Below are 26,022 nucleotides of genomic sequence, written 5' to 3'. Positions count from 1 at the left end.
CAACTAGAAAACCGCAACTGAAAGTTTTCCCCAAAAGTTGCTCGCCAGGAAAACTGAACTGAGCCCGAACTGGGGAATCCTTTCAAGTGTCCCCCACGGCTCCCTAATTGAATTGCGCCGGTTGTATGAGTCGTCGGGACGGCCGACTGTCCGACCACGACCGACCCGAAAGGAAATTTGACCCGGTTGTTCCACGTTGGTGAGTTGTAATTTGTTCGCTTCATGCTTTGTAAACAACGAGTCATCTCCCACTGACAATTGTAGGGAAAAAGAGTTGGTTCTAATCCTTTCCCATTCCAACATGTGCTCTCCCGGGATGGAAGTGCACGTGAAGCCAAATGAAGTCACTTTACGATGGTGACCTCGGTTCAGCCGAATGAAGGTCGTTGATCATTTGAATAGTTTAATTGGTTTATCGATGTACGACATGATTGAAATGTACCCTGACCGCGTGCGTGTGCGTGTCGGATCGATGGATTTGATGCAATCGACCCGATTCCTGGAAATCAATTGGCTGTTATGTGTTTAATCCAGTACATGACATTCATTCGGCAGCTGTTGGACAAAAAGGCTCGAAAGTCAAGCTGCGTGAAATTCCTTCCTGCTAGACAACAAGCTGAGGCACAGTCCAGGAGATAATTGAAACATTATCTCCCATCGATTGTGATTCTGCTAAGATGAAAAACGGTCCTCGAAAGAATAAGGCCCATTAAATGGACCATAGAGATACAAATCGCCTTCATGGTGCAGTGGCGCAGAGCTCGATGAGAATGGAAGGAGGATCTGCTTCGAAGCGACTAAAATGGGTAAGCGGTGGCAGTCGGGCGCGTAATTCGATGATCTGATTATTCTGTTTTAGTTTGGGCAATGTTCTTTTGTGTAGTGCTGAATTGGTAATCCTATTTTCACCTCCGTCGTCGGTGCATCGGTGCGACTTCAAAGGGGCGTTGCATGTGTGTACCAGTAGCATTTGCAGTGGCCGCTGCGATTGAGGAGCAATTGTGATAGATAATGTGTAATGAGGTATTGTTCAACTTTCAGTGTGTTTAATATTGCTCATAAAATATTTTCGAAATCTACAATATTTGAGTAACATGCGTTGATATAAATCATACAAATTGACAAGAATTTTCCAAACAGCGTTCACAGTTAAAAAAGCGTTTAAGTTAGCATTTTCAGCCCAAAACTGAAACATTTCTCATATGTTTGTTGCTGCCAATGGTTCTTTCACTTATATACGATTTTTTTTCTGCAGAGTAGCTGAGAATAACTGATATCCGTCGCTTCCAAAGTTCGTTACAAGAATGTCCTCAACGAGACTTTTTTACTTCAAATGATCTTTATTTCTTGTATTTGTTTGGCTTAGGGTTTTTGATCTAATTTCCGTCCTACTAAGCACAACGCGCATTTTACCTCTCTTTTCTGAACGAGTTTAAACTAAAAATGTAATATTTCTGTCAGAGATGACTTCTAAATTTATTCACCTTTCCATACGTACCGTTGAATTTGATAAAGAGTCACAAATACTGCTTTTGATTCTAAATTCGTTCTACGAGTTTCAATTCCTTCCTAACGCATTCAAACGCCATTAGATTTTCTTCGTCCTACGGATAAACGTAGAAAAAGGGGATTTGCAGGGAGTGCTTCTTTTGTTTTGAGAACAATGAGCGTAAATATTCATACAATGCGCTCTAACAGGATTTATGTTGTAGCTAATGAACTAACGCATCGGAACAAACCTATTATTGATTTGTGCACGGTGAAATCATTGATATTATTATTCTTTTCTGATCGATAGAACGGAAATGAGTGAATAAGGCGAAGTAGCGCTCTACCCTACATGTATGAATTATCAAGTGATGCGTCTTTTCAACGTTAGTACATTTGAAATTTTAATTATATATATATTACAGTTCCTAGTCCTATCTGGCCTGTTTTTAGTATGACCACCTTGGTGGGATTGGTTTGTTTTTAATTCGAAAAAGGAGACTACTTAAAACTACTATTTACAACCAAAAGTAACCTATAACTACTATACACACCTAACCTACTATATACAAATTGACTATCAAAGTATGTTCTGATGTATTGCATTTCTGCACAAACCTAGTCTTAATGTCATCAATTTTGAAATCTAATGTTGCAACCAGTGTTGCCAGTATTCCAGATTTATCTTAATTTTCCTGATTTTTGATCGTCTTGCCAGATACACAGACAGACCACGTATATTTTCAGATTTTTTAAATATGTTCCAGATTTTCCCAGATTTGTTAAACATGCTGCTTTAAAAATATCACTGCAATTGATTTACCCTCTAATAAAAAATAAAAAGCCAAACTTGCTACTCTAATTAATAAAGGCCATCAACGTTGGACATTATTGGAATTTTAAGGTACTTCTGAAAATAGTTCACAATTAAGTGAGAGGCGAATTCTTTGTGAAATCAAAGGAGAATTTCAAGCTACTTTTGAGTAGAGCTACATCCATCTTTGTGGGCTTCGGGGTCGTGCGGCGTCACCCATTATTTAGGCGTATTGTGAGTGCCACGAAGTTGAGGGTTCGATTCCCGCTCCAGCCGGTGCAAATTTTGGTAATCTGAAAATTTCCCTACTGTTCTAATGGGTGTGGTGTGTTGTCCGTTGTCTAGTGTTAAATATTCAGTCCGTGCAACCTCTGGTTAAAGACGGTGTCAATTTTCTTGTCAACTATGATGACAATTGCATGTAGATTTTGTCAAGAAAGGAAATACAATCCGGAAGAGAAATCATAGAAAATTCTTATGATGAAACTTAAGGAGTATGCTGATACGAATCGTGCGAATAATTTCAATGGTATCCTGTCCAATATTTCTATGGAGATTAATTTTAATAAAATTTTAAGTGCAAATTCGGGGAGACTTTCAAAACCATTTTGGCAAAGTACTTGAGTACTTAGGTAATATTGAAAAGGATTTCAAAACAATTCTGGCCTTACCTACAAAGCAGTTTGAAGGGAATTATCGGATAAGTCTGAAAAGAGTGTGACGGTCATTCTAAAGAGTGTACCAAGGAAATTGTTAAGAATATTTTAAGAATTTCATAGAGAAAAATGGACACAAAATTGAGCCAATTCTTGGGAATTATTACCAATTTGATGGAGCTGTGGAATTGGAGAGTGATTTATAAGAGATTTCAAGAGGTAATGCTAAGAACTCTTAGAATGTTACTGGAAAAGTTTAGATATTTTCAAGATTATTTTAGGGGAATATAGAAAAGAAATATGATGGAATTCTAGGATGATTCAAATTGAACTAAAAAAAGGCGAAAAGTCGAGTTACCCGTAGTTTATGTAAACTGTGTGTGAGTTCCACGATGTTAGGCTTTGATTCAGCCCGGTAAATTTTGCTTCAAAATAAAATTGCCTTCTGGTCTGCTGGATGTTGTGTGTTGTATGATGTCAAGAATTAAACTGTAAATCTGATCAACCTCAGAGTAATATTATAATTATTTAGAACTAATAAAATCTTTAAATTATGGCACTGCTTCAAATAGTAAGAACTACATCGACTATTAGTTCCAAAAATCCATCCTTTCAAATTTCCTTGATTCTTTGCTTCTCATTCTTTTTAAAAAAGTTATAGTTTAAAAAACAATTCTAACCACATTTTCTGCTGTTTTTACCCACATTTAACTCAATTTTTGAAATGCTGCGTAATGGATATTTGAACTTTTTGGGCACACCGTGTCAATGCTTTTCAACTTTTGAATGATTTTAGCAATGCTAACAAGTTATTTGCTTTATATAATTTATTTAAACATGTAATTTATAACCATTCTAGTACTTTAAATAAATTCCAGATGATCATACTGACCTATTTTTACGGGAGATTAGCACATCACTTTGATTTCAATAGCATTATGTAAAAAAGAGGATTTTTTGGGGCATTCCAGATTTTTCCAGATTTTATATTTTACCTGGTCCAGATTTTTCTGAAAATGACCTGGCAACGCTGGTTGCAACGTTCGTTTCTTGGTGGAGGTCTGAAATTCTTGTGTCAAAGGGACTATCAAGGAACATCCTAAGTGACCTGGATATTGTTTCTGTGAGACACAGGAGCTGCGTATAGGATCGCAGGTGCTATAATTTGTTTGTAGACAGCCAGTTTGTTAACCATTAAGAGGCGGATAATTGGGGATGGGGGTGGATTGGGCTGGTGGGTTAAGAATCCCAAAAAAAAATTAAAGGTTGTTTCTTAGACACGACCGCAGTATGACGTAGAACTACGCAAAATTGATGTATGTCATACATTTTTGACTGTTATACTTTATCTTAAATTTTTCAAATATTACACGGTTATGGATCAAAACTCGCGACAATTCATGTTAGCATAATCAGACCACCAAATCAAATTGACGTTCTAAGATCACAAATAGCTTATTTGGTTGTGGAGTAATCTCGTCTGAAAGTTGAAATTTTTAAAAATCTCGAAAATCCAGGGTTGTAGCTCAGAAGGATCTAGGCACTTTAGAGTAAAATATAAAAAGGCATTTGCTCAGAATGCCAAAATCAGCGGTTTGGCTAAGTTTGGCTCAAATCGGTGACATCGACCACAACTTTTTTAAATTATGTACCCACTTGAGCTGGAATGACCCATATCTATTCACTATGTTTCAAAAAATGTTCCACTAGGGTGCACGCTCAATTTTGCGATACACTGTTCGTTATTTCCATAACCATAACAAACAATTAGACAAAGTTTCATACAAATCGTAGAAGGTCGTGTCTGATCGATTCGTCATTTGGCGTGAAACTGCTCATTATCATTTACCAAGTTTATAATCCCCTTTAAAATTTTATTACGAACCTTCGACCCCCTCCAAAGACATCGGTAGGCAGTGTTGCTCTGCAAACATCGTCACGAGATTCAAGAACGGCACCTCATGGGCTAACTACCTATTTACTGTGGAAATAGGTTTTCCCTTTTTACAGTTGAAACAAATAATTCGTAAGCTGTTTGTGTGGCTTTTTAAATTACACTATTTCTGATAAAAATGTACTATTGGACTGCCCATACACGATTGTAGAGAGATGTTGAGAGATAGGGGTCCCCTTCCCTTGAATAGACAACCGTTCACGCATATTATGGGAAGTTTATATTTATGAACCGTATACCCTGCTACTCTAAAGTGTCACGTAATTTATGGATTCAATTATACGTTTGGTACGATACTGCAGTTCAAAACCTGCATTTCAAAGTCTTTAAGAGTGCAACGTCTGCATATTTAGACCCATCGGAAACAAAAGAACCACTCCAACCGAATCAATTTTTCTATTTCATGTGACGAAATATATTCTAGGGGAAATATCGGCTTCGGTAATACCTTAACCTATTATCGTCAGGGGTAAACAAAGTCCTAGAGCACTCAAATTTGGCCAATAGATGCTCGTAAACACAATGTATCCACATGCCAAAATTGAGCTCTCAAGGACGTTGTTCCCCCTGACGATAATAGAATGACGTATTGCCGAAGCCGTCATTTACCCTATGTATTTGTGAGAAATTAAAACCCGTTGGCCGAGTTTTGAATCAAGAAGCAGTGTTGAATTTTTTTTATCAAAATACTAACTGATTGTACCCGGCCTTGCTCGGGATTCAATGTTAGCTTGAGTTTATACGTCAATTAAAAAAAAACAAACTATATTGTACGTAGCCCCCCTCCCCCTCTTAAGTAAGGGGCTACCCCATATGACCCCCACATGCCAAAATTGGTTCCATTTGCTTGATTAGTTCTCGAGTTATGCAGACATTTCGGTTTCATTTGTATGGCAGCCCCCCTTACAGTGGAGGGAGGGGTCTCGAACCATCATAAGAACCTTTCCCTGCCCCAAAAACCGCTGTATACAAATTTTCACGCCGATCGGTTCAGTAGTTTCCGAGTCTATAAGGGTCAGACAGTCAGACAGACAGACAGAAATTCATTTATATATATATACTAGCTGAGTGTGCCCGGTCTTGCTCGGGATTCAATATTAGCTTGAGTTTATGCGCCGATTTAAAAAAAGCATGCTATATTGTAAGTAGCCCCCCCCCCCTATTAGCTAACGGGCTACCCCCTATGATTATCTCCTTATACCCCCCCACTCGCCCCCACATGCCTAATTTGGTTCCATTTGCTTGATTAGTTCTCGAGTTATGCAGAAATTTCTGTTTCATTTGTATGGGAGCCCCCCCCTTACAGAAGGGGGAGGGATCTCGAACCATCATAAGAACCTTCCACGGCCCCAAAAACCCCTGTATACAAATTTTCACGCCAATCGGTTCCGTAGTTTCCGAGTCTATAAGGGTCAGACAGACAGACAGACAGACAGAAATTCATTTTTATATATATTCGGAGACGAGCCAGCCAACGGCTGAAAGTCTCCTTAATAAAGATATATAAAAAAAAAATTATATACATAGATAGATATATCATCAGTTGCTATCCATCTCTCGAACCGATCAGTCGCTTTATCACCAGACACTATATTCGAGATTCTTTTGTGCGGCGTGCGAGCGTGTGCTTTTTACTTTACTATGAAAGTGTTACGAGAAAACTGTGTCGTATTAGACACATCGATCCTTCCCAAGCGACCGTGTATTTCGGTCATAAAAACATTCTTGGACAATGAGCTGCAGCTCGATATGTCGCTTGTGACAAGTATCCAGCCTCACAACGTAAAGAACGTTGTGTACCTGGGCAGGCATGGAAAATCATTTGCATTCATTTCGTGCATTCATTTACATTCATTTGTCCCTAACTTTTTTCATCAACAGAATTCTGCAAAATGGTGTATGAAGCTTTTGTAGGTTTTGTTATTAGCTACAACTTTTGTCAGCATTTCAAATCCGTATTTCTTATGTATGACGAACCAGAGCGAACAGAAGCCACTACTGTTTTTCAGTGAATGTATTTTACATTCACTGAAAAACAGGAACAAGTTCTGCCCGCTCTAATTCGTGATGCATAAGAGGTACAGATTTGAGTTATGGACAAAAGTTGTAGCTAATAACAAAATCTACTAAAGCTCTCTACATTATTTTGCGAAATGCTGTTGATGAAAAAAGTTAGAGGCAAATGAATGTAAATGATTGGATGAAATGAATGTAAATGATTTTCCATGCCTGTACCTGGGTATGCGAGACAAGGACGCGGCCGACAACATTGCTTCAGCCCATCATTTGAAGCATTGTATTGAAAGTGAGGGGAAAAAGTTCATCTACGTCGAGAGCAGTGCTGTTGACGTACGGATTCACGATCTCCCGTCGAATATGGATAATGTGGTTATCGTTAACCATATGCGCCAGTATGGAGAGATAATTGCAATCAGAAGTGAAGTTTGGAAAAGCTACTTTCCAGGCTTCATTAATGGAGTTTGCGTCGTAAGGATGAAGCTTAATCATCCGATTCCCTCTTACATTACTGTGGACGACGAAGTGACTTTGGTGTCATATAAAAACCAAGTCAAAACTTGCCGTAACTGTGACCGAAAATCTCACCCGAAACAACGTTGCTCCGAAGTGGCAACAGCGGTAGCAGCAGCAAAAAAACAGAATTCACAATCGGAGATGGGGAAAAATAACACCAGCAGCGGTAAAAATCACAGCAACAGTAACATCAACAACAACATGAAGACCAACGCCAATAGCAAGCTTGCGGACGCAGCTAAAGATAAGCAGTGGCCTTCTCTTCCTAAACCGGCAACTGATGCAGATCTACACATAAACAATAGAGCAGTGATGAACAAGCGACAAAGGTCCGTTGAATCGGAAACAACAAGCAACCATACGAAAAAAGTTAACACGAACGAACCAACTTCCAGTGATAGTGATTGCAGCCTGACCACCGTGAGTTACATTTGTCCCTACACGCAGCGACCATACAAGATCCCTTCGTTTGAGTGGATTGAAGATGAACAGCAGAAACGTGCTTTGATCGAGGATTACAAACAGAAAGTGGATGCTTTGTACCTAGCGCAGCAAAATGAACGAGACAAAAATATTTGAATTGTTTTTTTTTATGATACTTGGCTCCGTTGAGTCTTTTTAGAAATATGAGCCTTACAAATAAACAGATTGAAAAAATAGATAGATATATAGATAGATACGTATAGATAGATAGATAGATAAACAATAAGTAACTATGAAGAAAGAGAGAAGAATTAGTAATTAGGTCAAAAAGCAAGAGGAAGAAGGTCTAACACACATCTTCATCGAGGACAACCAACTGACGACGGAGGACATCACGATTTTACGAACCGTATATACACCATTGAAATCGGATGTTTCAGAGAGCCTCGAGATCAGAGCTTAAAATTATTGACTGCCTAAGCTGAGTGTGAAAGCACTGCACTATTCAATCCATTGTTCTGTGCAGAGTCTGCAGACCGTTTGTACCAAACGGTAAAGAACAAGGCAATGAAAGAGCCAACAAAAACATTCAGTCACTCACGAACAGGCAACGCACACCGCTTGCCTTCGCTCACACAGCATGTAATTAAGTCATTTTTCCATAGAAAATGTACGCTCAGTCATTCAAAACAAATATTGGGTACCATCACGGCAGAATAAACGTATTGACTGAGCTACTGACTGAGTGCTCGGCTGTCAGTGACTCGTTTACCGCTGAATCATTCAGACTCTCACGAGGCAGTGAATGATGAGGCAGATGGCAGTTCATATTCATATCAAAATAACTCAATGAACCTGACTGTTTTGCGCACTGCTCGAGATCAACAAACAACGAGATTCAACTTTACTCAATACGCAACACCACCCTACTGCTTCTCTTTGAGATGATTACCCAAGTAACCAAAAGTTCTAATAAGAGGTTATTTGCGGCTTAAGCAGCTTGGTTGAAGGTGGTCTATAGAATTCTAAGCAGCCTCATTTTTAAGTCGTTATAAGAACTTGAAAGGTCCGGTCAGGGCTGGCAAATGTCATTTTCAATGAAAGATCTCACGCGATATTTACAGAAACACTTCTATCACTATAATCGGATGAGAAAACGATTATATAGATTTTCTTCTAAACCTCATCGAATTTTTTGTCATGACAGAACGCGACAGTGTTGTGATCATCGTAATTACTAGCTCTTTAGAGCTATTAAAGTTACTTGTACCGACGGAATCTTAATAATATAGTCTTTCTACCGATTACATACCGTTGCTTACTTAAATTCATCTAAATTAGTTAGAAATGTTGATGTTAAAACCACATAAGAATTATTCTCATGAGTGCTTGATCATTGGAAAATGGCAAGAAAGCTAATGATAGCTAGTTTCGTCTCGTGATAGTGAGAGGACCTGTTTTCTCATTGTCACATGATGGCCGTGATATTCACCAGCTCTGGTTCCGGTACCATAATTGAAGAGCGTTCTAAGCAGCTTCTGGTAGAACTTGAACGAAAATTTTAGAAGATAAGTTAAAAAAAGGTTTTTGCCCGCTACACCAATTTTATATTTAGTTCAATCTTTTGTGAAAGTAAGATCTTAAAGTCAGACCTTAATGAAAGTTATTTCTTAATGCGGGTTTGAACGTATATTGATTTATCAGCATTAGTAGTTGTATTGGGATGTTTGACGATTTAAATCCAGTGCTTCTGCGTGAGGGCTCCAGCACGAGCCGCTAAATTATCTGAGATATTGAAGTGAGCTGTTGTCCCGCCTACTGTTGGAGTTTTCAGTGCCAGCTGACAGACTTGTATACGAAACCTTGATGAATTTTAAATTGGTGTTTTCCCGCCTGTTATTCCAGCACACTTGTGGGGCAGAGGTTAGCGTACGTATATCGCATGCCCGAATACACGGGTTCGAATCCAGGATATTGCTCTTTATTTGTTTTATGTTTGGATAGAATATTGATGCACTGCATATATTTAGGAATTATGATTTGTTTGGTCAACTGATCATTTCATATTTATGTACATTAATTTTTTCACTCATAAGGACTTGTACGGATTACTTCATGTGGGCTATGTCGGCCTTTTAAGAATCTTTCAAGTTGCTGAGAAGTTGCGCAGGGAACTTTTAAGATACTTTAAAGTTGCTAAGAAGCTCCGCTGGGAACTTCTTCAGTACTTTATTTGAACTTTATGGAACTGTTGGACCTTTATTCAAACTTTATCGAACTTGAAAGTTCTGTCATAACTTTATTCGAACTTTATGGAACTTGGAAGTGAGTTTTATCGTTGAATACGGAACTTTTGGTTACTTAGGTACAAGGTTACTTCCACTCACTTGCTATAAAAATATTATTCGGAATTATGCAATCATTAGATGCAATAATGCAATAATTTATGATTCGTGACCGTTCACTCAGAGTGAGCGCTCACGAGTCGTAAAATCGCTGATTGTGACGCACTGCAAGCAATATTGACAGATTTTATGTGTCAAACATATACTTCATGACCTCTTCTTGTAACTTAAAAGTACTAATTAACATTATACTATATCATGATTTCATAATTCCGAAAAACATTTTTTTATAGCAAGTGAGTGGAAGTAACCCGGCTTGGGTACGTTGGTCATGACGAGAGAAACAAACAATAATTGTAGTGATATGCGTCTCTAGAACTATTCCACAACCAAAGACAGTAAATGAGCAAGTCAAACGCACACTCTTTTGCTTGAGGATGTGAGGAAATATCTCAAAACCCCTCACCCATCAAGTGAGCTATGTAAAGGAATGTGGCTTTGATTAGTATTGTCCCCTTTCGCTCAATTTCAACTTCTGTTCAATTTTCACATGGCCATGCTCCAACGGAAATATAAATCTTTCATCTACTTATAGAACTTTCTCTACCTTATACATTATCGTACAAAAGCTTCAATTTGATATTAGTATAGCATTTCTTTCCAACTCTATATTCGGTAAGTTGCTATAGTTTCTTCAGTCGAGTATTAGTATAAGACACTGAAGGAGTCTGCACATTGTAGACACAGCTACAATGCAAGACCATGCATTGTGCATGGTGGTTGGGTTTGATTTCCCGGTCTGGTCTAGGAATTTTTTGGGTTGGAAAATTTCTCGACTTCCCTGGCCATAGAGTATGATTGTACTTGCCACACAATTATACCAATACAAAAATGGTACAGGTATCGAAAGCTCTCAATTAATAACTGTGGAAGTGCATCTAGAACACTAAGTTGAGAGCACGCAATAAGCTAATATACGATAAGCAATAAGCTTGAAATGCGAGGAAGAAGAAGAAGAAGAAAAAGAAGAAGAAGAAGAATAATAATAATAAGAATAAGAAGAAGAAGGAGAAGACGAATAAGAAGAAGAAGAAGAAGAATAAGAATAAGAAGAAGAAGATATTGTAGACGAAATTTGGGTTTCTGTCAAGCATAAGTAATTAGTGTAGTGGAATTAAATGAAAATTACGAATCCTTCTCTCTTTTCTTTATACAGTTATTCCATTAAGATGACCACATTCATCAAGATTCAGAATGTGTGACTCATTATCAATTGCAACGATACATTAAGGTGAATAAATTTAGAAATAATCTGTAGTATAAACATTTCAATTTGTGTAAAAATTCGTTCGAAAAAGAGAGATCTTAACCCTACCACACGGCGTATTCTGTTATAAAGTCGGGGTGACCCTGGTGACTCAAGATATACAACTGAAGTTGGGAACGTAATAAACACTTGCACTTATAAGTTAACACATACTGCCGAATTATGGCTTTTTGCACCGTACCTAGCTATAAAATCGAACCAGTTTTATCGAACCCTTCAACAAAACCCGTGGGTGAAACCAACGGCTTTATATCCCTTTCAAAGGAAGACGTAAGCAGACAATCCCAACTCGTAAGACTTTATATTTTTTTTATAGTCACTTTAAAGCTTTCGGGTCATTCGTGACTTTCGGGTTCAATTCCCGGTCCGGTCGAGGGAATCTTTCGGGTTGGAAATTTTCTCGACTTCCCTGGGCATAAAGTATCATTGTGCTTGCCAAAAAATATACAAATTTATGCATTGGTATTGGCATCGAAAGCTCTCAATTAAAAACTGTGGAGTGCATTTAGAACACTAAGTTGAGAGCACGCAATAAGCTAATATGCACTAAGCAATTAGCTTGAAATGCGAATAAGAAGAAGAAGTCATTCGTGACTTGTCCGGGGGTGAGGTTTGAACTCATGACTTTGGCGTGAGAGGTATGGATGCTTACCACGCCAAAGTCATGAGTTCAAATCTCACCCCCGGACAAGTCACGAATGACCCAAGAGTAAAGTGACTATAACAAATATAAAGTCTTACGAGTTCGGATTGTCTGCTTACGTCTTCCTTCGAAAGGGATGTAAAGCCGTTAGTTTCACCCACGGGTTTCGTTGAAGGGTTCGATAAAAGTGGTTCGATTTTGGCGTCAACCTCCACATTATCTAGGTACGGTGCAAAAAGCCATAATTCGGCAGTATCTGTTAACTTATAAGTGCAACTGTTTATTACGTTCCCAACTTCAATTGTATATCTTGAGTGTAGTTGTTATTGGTTACAGTAACATTGGTTTTCTTGTACTGAACACATATTGTGCTTTCATGATAAACAAGAGATTACAATTTGCTTCAAGTCCCTTGAAAAAGTATGTCATCAAGAACTTAGAAAAGCTCTTTGAATTTCTTTCCTGAAAAATTAAACGTTATCCTGAGATTGCTCTGAACTCATCCCTATTTCGTAATTTTATTTCATGCATCATTTCACCTTTGCCTCTATTCATCTACCGTTGTTTACAATTACAGGCCATTCAATAAATGTATAGCCACCATTTACGTAACATTATTGTTTGTCATGATTTAAATGAATAAAGTGTGGCCACTCACCTTACCACCACTCCAGTCACCATGTATGCTAAAACACTGTCCACCTAAGCCTAGATCGCGATTCGCATATTTATATGTAGCTATGTATGTACAGGTACAGGCAGAACGAATAAATAAAACTAATTAACTTAAATAAGAGGTCAGTTAAATACGATACGGTTTCACTAATAAATGTACAATAATTACGATTAGCTACACGATTAGTTTCTATTTAGTTGGTTGGATTTCAATTAATCTGTCCCCTCATTCTACGCGCGTTTAATACTGTTCGATAGAACACATGGTTCGGTTTATTTTTTATTTTTATGTTTGTGCTTGTTTGAAATATTTTATTCAAACATTAATTAGTGTCACAGCAAATGCTTTCCAATCTGCTGCGGTACAGTTTGACTTGCGCCACACGATCCAACGTACAATCACTTTTATCCTTCTTTGAACCGATCACTTTCAAATCCTCGATCTTCGACATTCGACGCACGCCGGTGCAATTAGAGTCTATTTTTTCCTCACTTCATTCGATATCGGTTCATATCTATTCCAGCAATTATTTCGCAACTTGATAACTGAAGCTGTTTGTCGCATTCGCACGCACGAAATGCCGCAGTCCCACCGGGTCGTTTCTCAGTTGCAAACACTAATCCATTCTTCGATTTCGCAATCGTCGCACTCGACGTAGCAGCACCAGTGGAATTTGCAGTTGCATCGGTCCACCCGCTTCTCACGGATCAGATTGTAGCCCCGACCGCAGCACATCGATGCGCACCCATCGCTGCCGGAGCTGGTTCGATTGCACCGGCGACCCACGGTTCCTAGGGAGGGTGAGATTAAGTTGTGATTAGATTTGAGAACTTAACTGGAACGACCGGTTGCGTGCTTACCCGGTATATCGGACACCTGATCCCGTTCGCAAAAGTTGGGCGATCTTTGGTAGTAGAACAGGGCGTTTTCCATTTTGCGGTTGGCGCGACTGATCGGAAGCAACTGTCGTTGCTGTTGTCCCTGCTTGTCCTTGGTACGTCGCGGTGGACGGACGTTCTTCACGTGTTTCCGCTTCTTTGGTTTGTGGTAGACGATCATCGGTGGACCGTTGCCCAGGTTGGACTGATCGACGAGCACCGCCCGCCGATACTGCTGCTTGAGGACCTTGCCGACGACGCGGAAGTCCGGGGCCGACTTCCAGCAAGTTTTCAACTGGCAACTGCCGGACATGCCGTGGCACTTGCAGCGAACTTGCATGTTGTTCGAAACGGCCTGCAAAGGGGAAGTGGAAATGGCGCTGGTGAGAGTTTGGGACTATCGAATACAAATACTATGAGTTCATCTTATATGCTATGAGCAGGTACGTTATATTCATTAAATCTTTTGCATTGTTGTTTATTGTTACGGTTTTCAGCGATAATCAGTAGAAAATATAGGCAAATTCGATCGCTGTAGTTTTCTATATTTTATTACGTCAACCAATGTTTTGGACCAAGAATCATTTGCAAACACTGATTGAAACACAAAGGATTAACATCTGATTGAATCCAGAGGAATACCTTGATCACAGTTCTCCAAAATGTTTAAGCTTCTTGAAAAGATATGAGAAAAAAATGTTTTTTGTCCGGTGTCTTTGAATTTCAGATTTCTTTTTCATGGCTTTCTCAGTCTAGGGTAATCCAAATGATCAGTTATAAATTGTCAACTGACTGACTGACTGATAAAAAAGAAATTTCTTCTTACCAGTCGAACAACCAATTAAATTTGAATTTCACTTTATAATGTGTGGCCCATTTAGAATAGGATCAAACATGTTTGATTCTTACAGCGACCCTTGTGGTCGGATTCGAAAGCTTTTGACGTCTATGTGTGAAATTTATGCACCACTAGTGGCGGGAAATAGTACTAGTCGATGGTGATAAATTTATGACAGAAGTTTGAATGTTACATTATAGAAAAAAAAAAGTTCAAAATAGTCAGATACGATCATTATTATGGATGATACATGTAGGAAATTTGTCGAATAATGTAATGTTATGTTAATTTTCATTGCAATTTCAAGATAATGAAACTGTGTTTTTGATGCACCGATATTATTTAGGTTATGTTTTGTATGATTGCAGATTCCCATCCCGAAATCGACGTCCTAGTCAGTCTGCTGGATAGATCAGCAGCAAAGCAAGAATTGAGAGGAATGGATTTGCGCTCCATCCCGGGGAGCGTCCACATGAAATTAATCCCAAATTACCCCCACGACAACAAACTTTGGGACTTATATTCTAAAAAGTCTGCTTCAACAAAATAATGGGAGGATATCCGCTCTGTCCCTGTTCCGTAAACAGTGGCAACCTTTCTCTACTATGCAAATTTGTTGCTCCCCGAGTTCAGAACCCGAAAAAGTGGAAATTTGTCCTCGTTGAACTCGTGGATAACGATCCTGCAACAACAAAGAAAATGTTTAGTGGTGGAGTTTGCGGTTACGTTATCTTAAAATTAACTTTTTTTTTCCTGATTGAAAGCAATTAAATTATTGAAGCCACTACCCATTTTTCCTATAATTTGATAAACTTTATAATCACCGTTAGGAAAAGGCAAATTTTCAATTTCAAAAGTGAAAATTGTGATGCGAATCGCGTTTGACAGCGGTTTACATTTGTTATCACCGCTACGACAACAGTGACACGGGCGGCTGGTTGGATTTCACTATAACAATAACAACATCAGAAACATTTTTTCGAAGCACAGTTCAAACGTGCTTCACAGAAATACAACCTGGAAGAAGGAAGATCGAAAATATATTCTATAGATGATCAATTTAGATGGTCTAGTTTTGAACCCACCACAGCATGGTTTTGGCGCTACTGTATATTGACGATCAAATATAAAATACTGTGGTAGCCACAGCATAGTTCTGTCAAAACCTCAGCATTTGCATTGATCCATTGTGTGCAGTCATTTGGAAAACTCTTTGTGGTCTGGACCTAAGCTTGCAAAAGTGTTAGGTTTTCCCACAAATACCGTGTAGCGTGTACTGAAAAACTACAGAGAAACTATTTCGATGGATCGCAAGCCATAGAGCAAGCGTCGGGCAGGTACTGTCAACCTTCAACCACCGATGAATCGACAGGCCACTGGAGCATTTCGTTTGTCAACAATTAGATTTGTCAAATGAGCGATTCGATTCGTCAAACGGGCGATCAGATCTGTCAAACGAGGCGAGACGCAAACCAAGTCAATATAAATTTTACGTGTGTGCGTGTCCTTCTCACGATATGACGCAATCGGATGAGTAGATGGCGGTAGTGTTTAGAAGAATTTGAATGTAGGTTCTATGAGCTGGCACGTCAGTTCGTCGGTGCTTCAACTGTGGAATAATGTCACCAAGACCATTAAGTCTAACCCAAACATCCCGGATCGCGATTTGGACTGAAAGTTCGGTGCCGCACGCAGTACCGTGCAAAGGATTCGTCTCCGGGAACCGTACCGTACCTGCAGACAACCAAATAGGGATCAAAAGCCGAAAAATGTGGCCAGAATCCGTGCCAGAAAGCTGTATGATCAGGTGTTGACCAAATTCAAGGGCAGTCGCCGCATCGATGATGAAACCTACGTGAAGGACGATTTCAAACAGCTACCGGGATACACATTTTACTTGGCTACGGCTCGAGGAGATGTTCCTGCCGGATTCAAGTTTGTGTTTGCAGATAAATTTGCACGCAAATACATTATATGGCAGGGCATCTGTAGCTGCGGTAGGAAGACAATAGTTTTCATCACGTGTAAGACATTAAATTCAGAGCTTTACAGGACGGAATGTTTCCAAAACCGACTATTGGCATTCATCCGATCCCACAGCAACCTGTCATGTTTTGGCCAAATCTTGCGAGCTGTTATTACAGTAAAACTGTGCTACAGTGATGTGAAATCAACGGGATTCAGTTTATTCCGAAAGAACTCAACCCACCAAATTGTCCCCAGCTCAGACCGATAGAGAGATTTTGGGCTATTATAAACAGATGGCCACTAGACTGAAGCTAAATTTGAAATTATTGCTCCTCAGTGATGAAACTGTTCCCAATCAGGTTCTGATAAGCCTCCCAAAATTTGAAATCATTTGGTAAGAAGCTGACTTGGCACAAACCGTTTAAAGTCGATATGGAAATTACTATGGGAAAACCAAACTTTTCGTTCATAACTGTAACCTTCTATGCTATCCTCTCAAATGTCGCATCAACTATTCTGTAATATATGGGACACCGTAACTTTTCCGGCTGAATGGATGCAGGGCGTCTTAGTGAAGGTTTATAGAAAGGGGAATCTTACTGTGTGCGACAACTGGCGAGGCATCATGTTCAGTGCTGATAAAAATCCTTTCTTCTACACTCAATTTAGCTGAAAATGAAGAAAACCTTAACAGATAGACCAACTACCTGCATGAATTTGAATTTTGATTTAAAGAAATTCCCTAGGTCTAGGCAACCTCTGAGTATCAAAAATAACATTTGTTTTTCTTCATTCGTGGCTGGATTCTCATTATTGCCTCTGTTGTTGTAAATATTGATATTCGTCTTCATCTTGGTGGGGATGATATTGAGGATCAAATGCAAAATGATTATTTTCATTTTAAACAAATATAGCGCTGAAGAACGTGGTTTTTAGACATAAGTCGACGGCAAATTATTGCCTCAAGCTGAACTGATGATAATATCGATGATTTAGGCAGTGTGGTCGACAATATTCAAAATAATCATTTTGCCCAAAATGTCGTTGATTATTTTGCTTTTGAGGATCACTTCTGATTTTGACAATTTTGGGTTTGATAATCGAGCACTGGTGAATATCAACAAACGCGTATTCGTTGATGAGCTTGCTTGAGCTTGAGCTTGATTGACCGCCCACGGTTGCTACTCTGTTACTGCCAGATCAGCTGTAATTACACAGAGAACCAATAGACGATGCTTGGGACTAGCAATCATCCTCAATGTGTAAAAACTGGTGATCTTAAATTAGGCAATACCAGCGCCGGCCGCGCCCGAACACAGGTCAAGAAAGGAATGGGAAGGATTGTGTTGACATGACACTCGCTTTGATGGAAGCCGAGAACACCTCTGCACTTCCACGAGGAATCAATGGGATGTTGGATAAGAGGGTTGGGTTTGCAGCAGAATTCGTTTTGGTAAACGATAAGCTGAATTGATGCCCTAACGATCATATAACGCGAAGGAGCTTGGGACTAAACCCACGGTCTTCTGCTCAGTAAGCAAAAACGTTTGCCACTAGGCAGACGAGTACCTTTTCAATCACCGAGTTTGCTGTTATTACCATGTAGTCATATTAACAAATAAAACGATTGACGAATCTTGAATGTGGATGGGCCTGAGATTAGACTCATGATGTTCTGCTCAGTAAGCAAAAACGGTTGCTCTAAGGCCACCGAGCCCCTCATATCCATAATACCATTGCTCAAATTTGTGTATCCATTCAAACCCGGAACCAACGACAACAACGAGTTTCGCAAAATACACGATACACAAGCGATTTTACCATAAATCTCTTTGATATGTAAGGACCTGGGACCGCGTTTTTCTGCTCAGTAAGCAGGCCACTGTAACCGACGATCTTTCAAATCCGAAAACTAAAAACCACGAAAAAGTACTTAGGCCTTCATTAAGTTCCACTTTCACGCGACGTTCAATGACAGGGTCCTATCCAGGATTACATCTGAAAAATCCAAATCTGGCCAACGCCCACCTACACCTGTTCTAATCCACCTGAAATGACTAACGAATAGAAGACTTTGAGTACCCAGCCATGCAATAGTCTCATTCCGTGCCTTATGGCAACTTGATGATTCTATTGCGCTCATCTTCTGGCACCACCCAGGGGAGACTTGGTCCTGTACCCAATGCTTAACTTATCTCCATTCCACTCAGCTACTCGCAATTTCTTGTGATATAGTGGGCGGAATATTATTATATGAGACAATTCAATGCAGACGTCTTTCCAAATTTGGCAGATCGACAGGTAATCGGTGAGTTACCACGATAGTTGCCATTCAACAACTCGACAACGTCCCATCGTCAACGCCTGCTATGAGAATTTCCCATTGCAGACGTCAACGAAATGACGTCATCGAGCTATCGATCAACTACCCTGGTTATCGCCTGGTACCTTATAGCACGATGCTAGGAGGCGAACCGGAAGAATCGATGAGCTACCTCTCCCCCTCAACAAACGCGTATTCGTTGATGTATAATAAACTCATTTGTTCATTTCGCTCGTTTCGTAACTACGAAGATGTTCAAAACAAACGCAATTCATCGACACTGGGTTGAAGCGATACTCCTTGCATGTGATGGTAAATGATAAAAACAGACACTGATCATTAGAGTGATGCAAAATTTGAAATTTTACCTCCACAATACTTAAACGATTCCAAATCGGATCCTGACTAACCTCTCAAAATTTGAACCCATTTGGTGAGAAACTGAGATGGCACAAACCATTTGAAGTTTGTATGGGAATTACTATGGTAAAACCAAGATTTTTGTTCATGTATATCTAATAATTCACCATATCGGTCTGCTCCAAAAACTTTCAACTGTACTTGTAGGAAATTTTCCCAGCTACAACTTTGCTCAAGACCACTTTTTGATTAAATGCAAGGATCGAAAGTTATCAATGGTTCAATGCGCTGATGTCTTATGATCATGCTCAATCAACTGCTCAGCAGGCAACATTGGTGTTTCTGGGGCGTTGAATAGGACACACAAATCATGGCTACTATGTCACACTGCAAAATACAGTGTTGCCTACAGAGCAGCTGCTTGATCATGTCATAAGTTTACCAATCTCTTAAATAATTAATAACTTTTTCCTGTCTCGTTTTACATAGAAACGATCTTCAGCAAAGTTGTAGCTGAGAAAGTTTTCTATAAGAATGATTATCGAACTGTTTCGCAGCTTAATATGGAAAAAGACTAGAAGGCAATGAACAAAAAGTTGAGATTTCCCATAGTAATTTACATGTAAACTTCAAATGGCTTGTGCGAAGTCTGTTTCTTACCAAATGAGTTGTAACTTTGGGAGGCTAATCAGGACCCGTTTTGAAACCATTTAAGCACTGTGGAGTGAAAAGGTCAAATTTTGCATCAGTCTACTGATCATGTTACTGTGTGTTGTTCTCAATGTTCTGTGCACAGTTATACTGATTCGGATACAGGAGACGATCGACATGGTCTCTCCGGCGGCAGCAGGCAGGATTCCGTGCTGAAAGGTCTTGTCACGCTCCACATGATCCTGGACTAGGTCAACGAATTCTAAGAGTTCCTCTATTTGGTATTCATTGACTACGAAAAAGCTTTCGACCGACTCAATCACAAAAATCTGTGGGACGCCCTTAGACGCGAAGGAATCCCGTATAAAATCGCAACCTCATCGAAGCGCAGTACGAAGCTTTCACATGTAGAGTTCTGCATAACGGAGCCTTGTCCAAAAACTATCCGGGTAGTCGCAGGTGTGAGGCTGCTACTGTTCCTCCTGTTGATCGTGTACCGAACCGTGAGCTGCTTTGGAAGCCTATCATTATGGAGCACCTCAACGACTTCGATTTGGCTGATGATGTTGCGCTATTAGCACAATGGCGCTCTGATATACAGAGTAAGTTCAATGACTTAGTCGAACGGTTATCTGCCGTGGGCCTCACCGTCAATGTCAACAAGACCAAATCATTGGATGTCAAGACGGACAGCCTTTCCAACTTTACGGTAGCGAGGTAAGCAGTGGAGAACGTAGAAAATTTCCAGTATCTTGGCAGTCAGATAGCGTCAGACGGTAGGACTAAGAGCGACATCGGTGTAAGAATTAAGCAGGCTAGGGCTGCTTTTGCGAGTTTAAGAAATGTATGGAGATCTAACCAGATAAGTCAACGTACCAAAATTTTAATCTTCAAATCTGTGCGATGCTTGCGATATATAATTCGTGCCTGGTGGCCTCACAACTGGATCTCTAATGCTGAAGTCCATCGTCAATGTCATCAGAAACCGATATCAACAGAAATTAGAGAACGTATGTGGAAGTTGGTTGGCCAAACACTACGGAGGGGTGCAAACGATATCAGCATGTAAGTGCTATATTGGAACCCGATAGGACATTGCAGCAGAGACATACCCATGGCGGTGGAGCCTCAACAAGGAAAAAAAAAGGAAGCCGACAGGAATCTGACCTGAGCCCAGGTCAAGGTTAAAGCGAGCAGCCACCCAGAATGGAAATCTTCACGGTGCTCCTATGCACCACTAGATGTGTGCAGGATACATAAGTAAAGTTACCTTCTATATGGTAAAGATCCCAATATATAGCGTAGTGAGAAAATTCGGGACTTCTGGCCACCAATGGAAAGTCCTAGACTTACTTAACATATTGGCCCAAGGCGCTATCCTTATGTATGGCCTGGATCCCAAGATATAACATATTCAGGAAATTCACTTGCCACTAGCGCCATATAGTGAAACAATTCGGAATTTCTGTCCACGAACCTAAAGTGCATGACCTACTAAACAAATTTGCCGATTCACTTGTACACGTCATTTTGTGAGAAAATTCGGAACTTCTGTCCAATAGTCAACACGTTGCGAAAAGATTCATCATCATACAACCCATCCACCATGACATACGAGCGAATTTCGTCAACAGAAATCCAGAAAGAGAGCCGCTATTAGGCAATTCACCAAGCATCGCATACTATCCCCCCTTCAACGTCACTAGATCAGGATCAATCACGAATACAAACGAGTTGCGAAACGGTGCTTTCTTCAGTATCGACGTGGATTGCAGAGAAAGCTTTGGTCACGTCCCACACTGGGGCAGATCAGTGATTTTTCGGAAAAAATTAATAACTTTTGAACGAAGCATCCAATCAGAATACTGTTTTCAGTAAAGTTGTTTGTATTAGTTAAGCGCTTCTTTTGAATAACTTAATTAGTTCGCAACTTTGTCGTAGAGATGGCGCGTGAATCTAACTTTTGTATAAAGCATCCTAAACGACGTTTTCAACAAAGTTTTTTTTATCTATTAAAATGACGGAAAGTTGCAGAAGATATGAAACTTCCATAACCTTTTGGATACATAGGGTACATTAAAAATATGAAGCCAAAATTACAAGTCTGCGAAAAAGACCGAAGAAAAATTCAGCCCAATTTGATAGCGAGGTATTGGCATTACTACAACCACCGGATTCATTTGAAGATAGTGTCAATTAAAGAAATGATTCAACCTATTTCTGAATGCTTTAACTTAAAAGATAGTTTAATCTTTAAACTTTTATTGCTACTGAAATTTAAAAAGTTTAACGAATAAAAATTATACAAACTGACAGGTTTCTTTAATAGTAAAGATACTTGTAACGGTTTACAAAAAGTGAAATTAAAAAAAAAATCATCGGATATCATGTTTTCAGTTTTCAGGTATATGTTAGACGATGACATGAGCTAACAAAAGAGACAAAGTCCAGCTGCCCTTAGCTGCCCTTATGAGAAAAAAAAACCACCTAAAATACGGGCAAAATATCAAGTTTTTCGATAATATTTCACTAAAACCACTATAAATTCCACAAATAGTTCAATGACAATTCGCACCTAGTTTGTTTCCGTTGGCGTAAATGCAAAAACCAGAGCAAACATATGAAAATATATAAAAAAGTTAACAAATAAGAATTTTGGCTTCATATTTTTTTTTAATATACCCTATATATATAAAACTAAAGGTTATGGAAGTTTCATGTCTTCTGCAACTTTCCTTCATTTTAATAGATAAAAAACTTTGTTTAAAACATCTAGGATGCTTTATTCAAAAGTTAGATTCGTGCGCCATCTCTACGGCAAAGTTGCGAACTAATTAAGTTATTCAAAAGAAGCGCTTAACTAATACAAACAACTTTACTGAAAACAGTATTCTGATTGGATGCTTCGTTCAAAAGTTATTAATTTTTTTTCCGAGAAAATCACTTATCTGCCCTAGTATGCGTTCCAAGCAGTTTTTGAAGTTTGTCAACGAAAAACGTAATGAAGCTGGTCTGCCGTCGTCAATGATACATAATGGTAACGTGGCCTCATCTATGCAAGTTATCTCTCACTTGTTCTCTGAAAAATGTGCTAGTGTCTTCCCGGACGAGAGACTGCGTGACGACCATGCCCGACTGGCTGCCAGTTACGTACCACTCTCTGGCCAAACCATGAGCAGAATTGACATAAATCCCGAGACGTTTTCCAGGGCTTCCTCGAAACTCAATTCTTTCTTACAATCCGAGTCCTGACGGAATTCCACCGGTGTTCCACCAAACGCACTTGGACAGTTTGTTGTATCCACTGCTGCACGTTTTTCAACGGTCCGTGGACGTCGGCGTTTTTCCACCCTGTTGGAAGCTAGCGCACATGTTTCAAGTACACAAGAAGGGCAACAAACAGGACTTTGGCAACAACCGTCACTTCGCTTAGCGCTGTTGCTAAATTGTTCGAACTCGTTGTTATGGAACCGTTACTCGCTCACTGTAAGCCGTTTATTAGTATATCGACCAGCATGGCTGGTCGCTCCACTGCCACTAAATTGCTGTGCCTTACTTCCTACATCTCTAAAAGTCTGTCGGATCGTGCTCAGACTGATGTCATTTTTACTGACTTATCTGCTGCTTTCGATAAATTGAATCACCGCATATCAATCGCAAAACTGGACCGGCTTGGTTTCCACGGCTGCCTTTTGTAATGATTTCAGTCGTACCTCACCGATCGCTATCTTACTGTTGTCATTGGTGATTACCAGTCCCGAATGTTCGCTGCCACGTGCGGCATACCCCAGTGTAGTTACCTGGGACCGCTCATTTTCCTGATTTACTTCAACGACGTGTAGCTGGTAATTGAGGGACCACGATTATCTTACGCAGATGACCTTAAACTTTTCCTTCGAATTCACTCAATTGAAGACTGTTGCTTTCTTCAACGACAGCTGAATGCTTTTGCTGATTGGTGTATTCTTAATCATAAAGAGGTTAACTCGTACAAATTCTCGGTTATCTCTTTTTTGCCCAAGAAAGAGACTATTATGTTCATGTATGTCTGGATATGTACTGAAATTGAGCGACTCAGCCAAATTAAGGACCTAGGTGAATATTGTCGCGTATGCGATCGACCAGTTTGTACCCATGGCAACTCCACCCATATCTAGTAACCCTCCTTGGACCAACCACCGACTCAAGCGACTGAAGTCATCCAAATGAGCTGCCTAGAAGGCATTTTGTAAACTTCGAACGGATGCACCGAAGCACTCAAAGCAAATCCCAAGAGCTTCTGAAATCATGTGAACGATCAACGGAAGGAATAGGACTTACCTTCTACAATGTACAATACGGATCAAGAAGAATCAGATACGGATACTGGAATCGCTGACCTGTTCATGTCACAATTCACCTAACGAGCACATCGTACCCGCCGTAAGTGATGTTCCCGTACTTTGTGCTGTTGGGCCGCATCCGCCTATCTCGACTAATGATGTTCGTAGAGCAAGCCTTTGTTTGAAAAATTCTTTCAGCACTGGCCCTGACGGAATCCCTTCTGCGGTTATTAAGAACTGTATTGGAGTGCTGGCCGCACCTTTAGCATCCATCTTCAACCTCTCTTTGGATTCTGGGATCTTTCCCGACTGCTGGAAGGATTCTTTTGTTTTCCCTGTCTTCGAAAAAGGCAATAAGCAGTCGGTGTCCAACTACCGTGGTATCGCTGCTTTATGTGCAGTCTCAAAACTTTTTGAACTATTGGTGCTAGATTATGTAAAACACACATGCTCTAGTTACATCGCGACACAAAAACACGGATTTATACCGCTACAAATCTCGTTCAATACACATCATCAATCATACGCGAGATGGAAAGAGGTCATCAAGTGGATGCTATCTACAACGATCTTTCTGCTGCTTTTGATAAAATCAATCACGAGATCTTAGTGGCCAAACAAGAGCGACTTTGTTTTCACGGTTCCCTTCTTGATAGGCTTCGCTCATAACTCACCGGTCGACATATGTCAGTGAATATTGGAGATCATTTTTCTCAACCGTTCGCTGTTTCTTCTGGTGTATCTCAAGGCAGTCATCTGGGACCGTTCATATTTTTATTGCATCTGAATGACGTTCACTTTTCGATCCGTTGGCTGAAGCTGTCTTATGCTGACGATTTCAAACTAGACTTTGTCATCAAAGATCGAAGTGATGCATTGTTTCTTCAGCAGCAGCTGGACGTTTTTACTGTTTGGTGTGACAAGAACAGGATGGTATTAAATGCTTCTAAATGTGCCATTATAACGTTTTCCAGGAAAAAAATCACCTATCTGTTATGCTTACAGCCTGCAGGAGCAAATATTAAGCCGTGAATCTACCATTAAAGACTTAGGCGTCCTACTTGATTCACAAATTACCTTCAAGGACCATGTGGCTTATGTTTCCGCTAAGGCGTCTTCTCAACTTGGTTTCATTTTTCGTTTCGCCAAAGACTTTAGGGCCATTTTCTGTTTAAAAACACTCTATTGTTCGCTAGTCCGCTCCACATTAGAGTACTGTTCCGTAGTATGGGCTCCTGTTTACAGCAACGGGGTGAATCGTATTGAGGCCATTCAGCGAATATTTGTACGTTTCGCCCTTCCTTGGCTACCCGGGAGTGATCCTTTCAATCTCCCTAGTTATGAAAGTCGCTGTAATTTGATGTCCCTACAATTACTTAGTGTTCGCCGTGGCGTCTCTAAGGCTACCTTCATCGCTGATCTCCTACGATCGGACATTAATTGCGGTTCACTTCTGCAGCAGTTGAATGTCAATATCAGTTAGTTTCGTATTGATTGTTGTTATAACTGCTTTGATTTTAATATATCGCGTGTTAGGTTTAAGAATCTGTTTTATAATGTACTTTTAACTTCCTGACCATTTCTGTTTTCTGTATTTAAAGTATTAAGTTAATTATGTTATCATTAATATCTTTTTATATGTTTAGAACTTAGTTCAAGCAAATGTATCTGCAGGATTCCATGTTATCTGTTGGTACTGAAATGATGAGGTTTTGCGCCCACTAGTGCAGGCTTTTCCCTCCAAATAAATAAATAAATAACATAAAAAAAAATTCTGGATGCACAACTCTCTTTCTAGCAGGATCTTTTATCTTCAGGATTGCC

At 39.7% G+C, this 26,022-nt stretch overlaps 1 protein-coding gene across 1 annotated transcript in view; it reads right to left on the bottom strand.

Moving 5' to 3' along the window:
* Nucleotides 1-12,705: 12,705 nt before the first annotated feature.
* Wnt10 (Wnt oncogene analog 10) overlaps nt 12,706-26,022 on the bottom strand; it is a 62,595-nt gene continuing 49,278 nt past the window's right edge. The window contains exons 4-5 of the mRNA XM_065224476.1: nt 13,719-14,091; nt 12,706-13,649 (exon numbers count right to left, since the gene is read on the bottom strand). Of these exons, the coding sequence (XP_065080548.1) occupies nt 13,462-13,649; nt 13,719-14,091 (561 nt within the window). The 3' untranslated portion in view covers nt 12,706-13,461. The remainder of the gene's footprint in view (nt 13,650-13,718; nt 14,092-26,022) is intronic.

The sequence above is a fragment of the Ochlerotatus camptorhynchus genome, unplaced genomic scaffold (assembly GCF_037179485.1).
Source record: "Ochlerotatus camptorhynchus isolate MF236.1 unplaced genomic scaffold, CSIRO-AGI_Acam_v1.1 ptg000211l, whole genome shotgun sequence".
Classification (NCBI taxonomy): domain Eukaryota; kingdom Metazoa; phylum Arthropoda; class Insecta; order Diptera; family Culicidae; genus Ochlerotatus; species Ochlerotatus camptorhynchus.
This window is presented reverse-complemented; position numbering and strand designations above follow the sequence as displayed.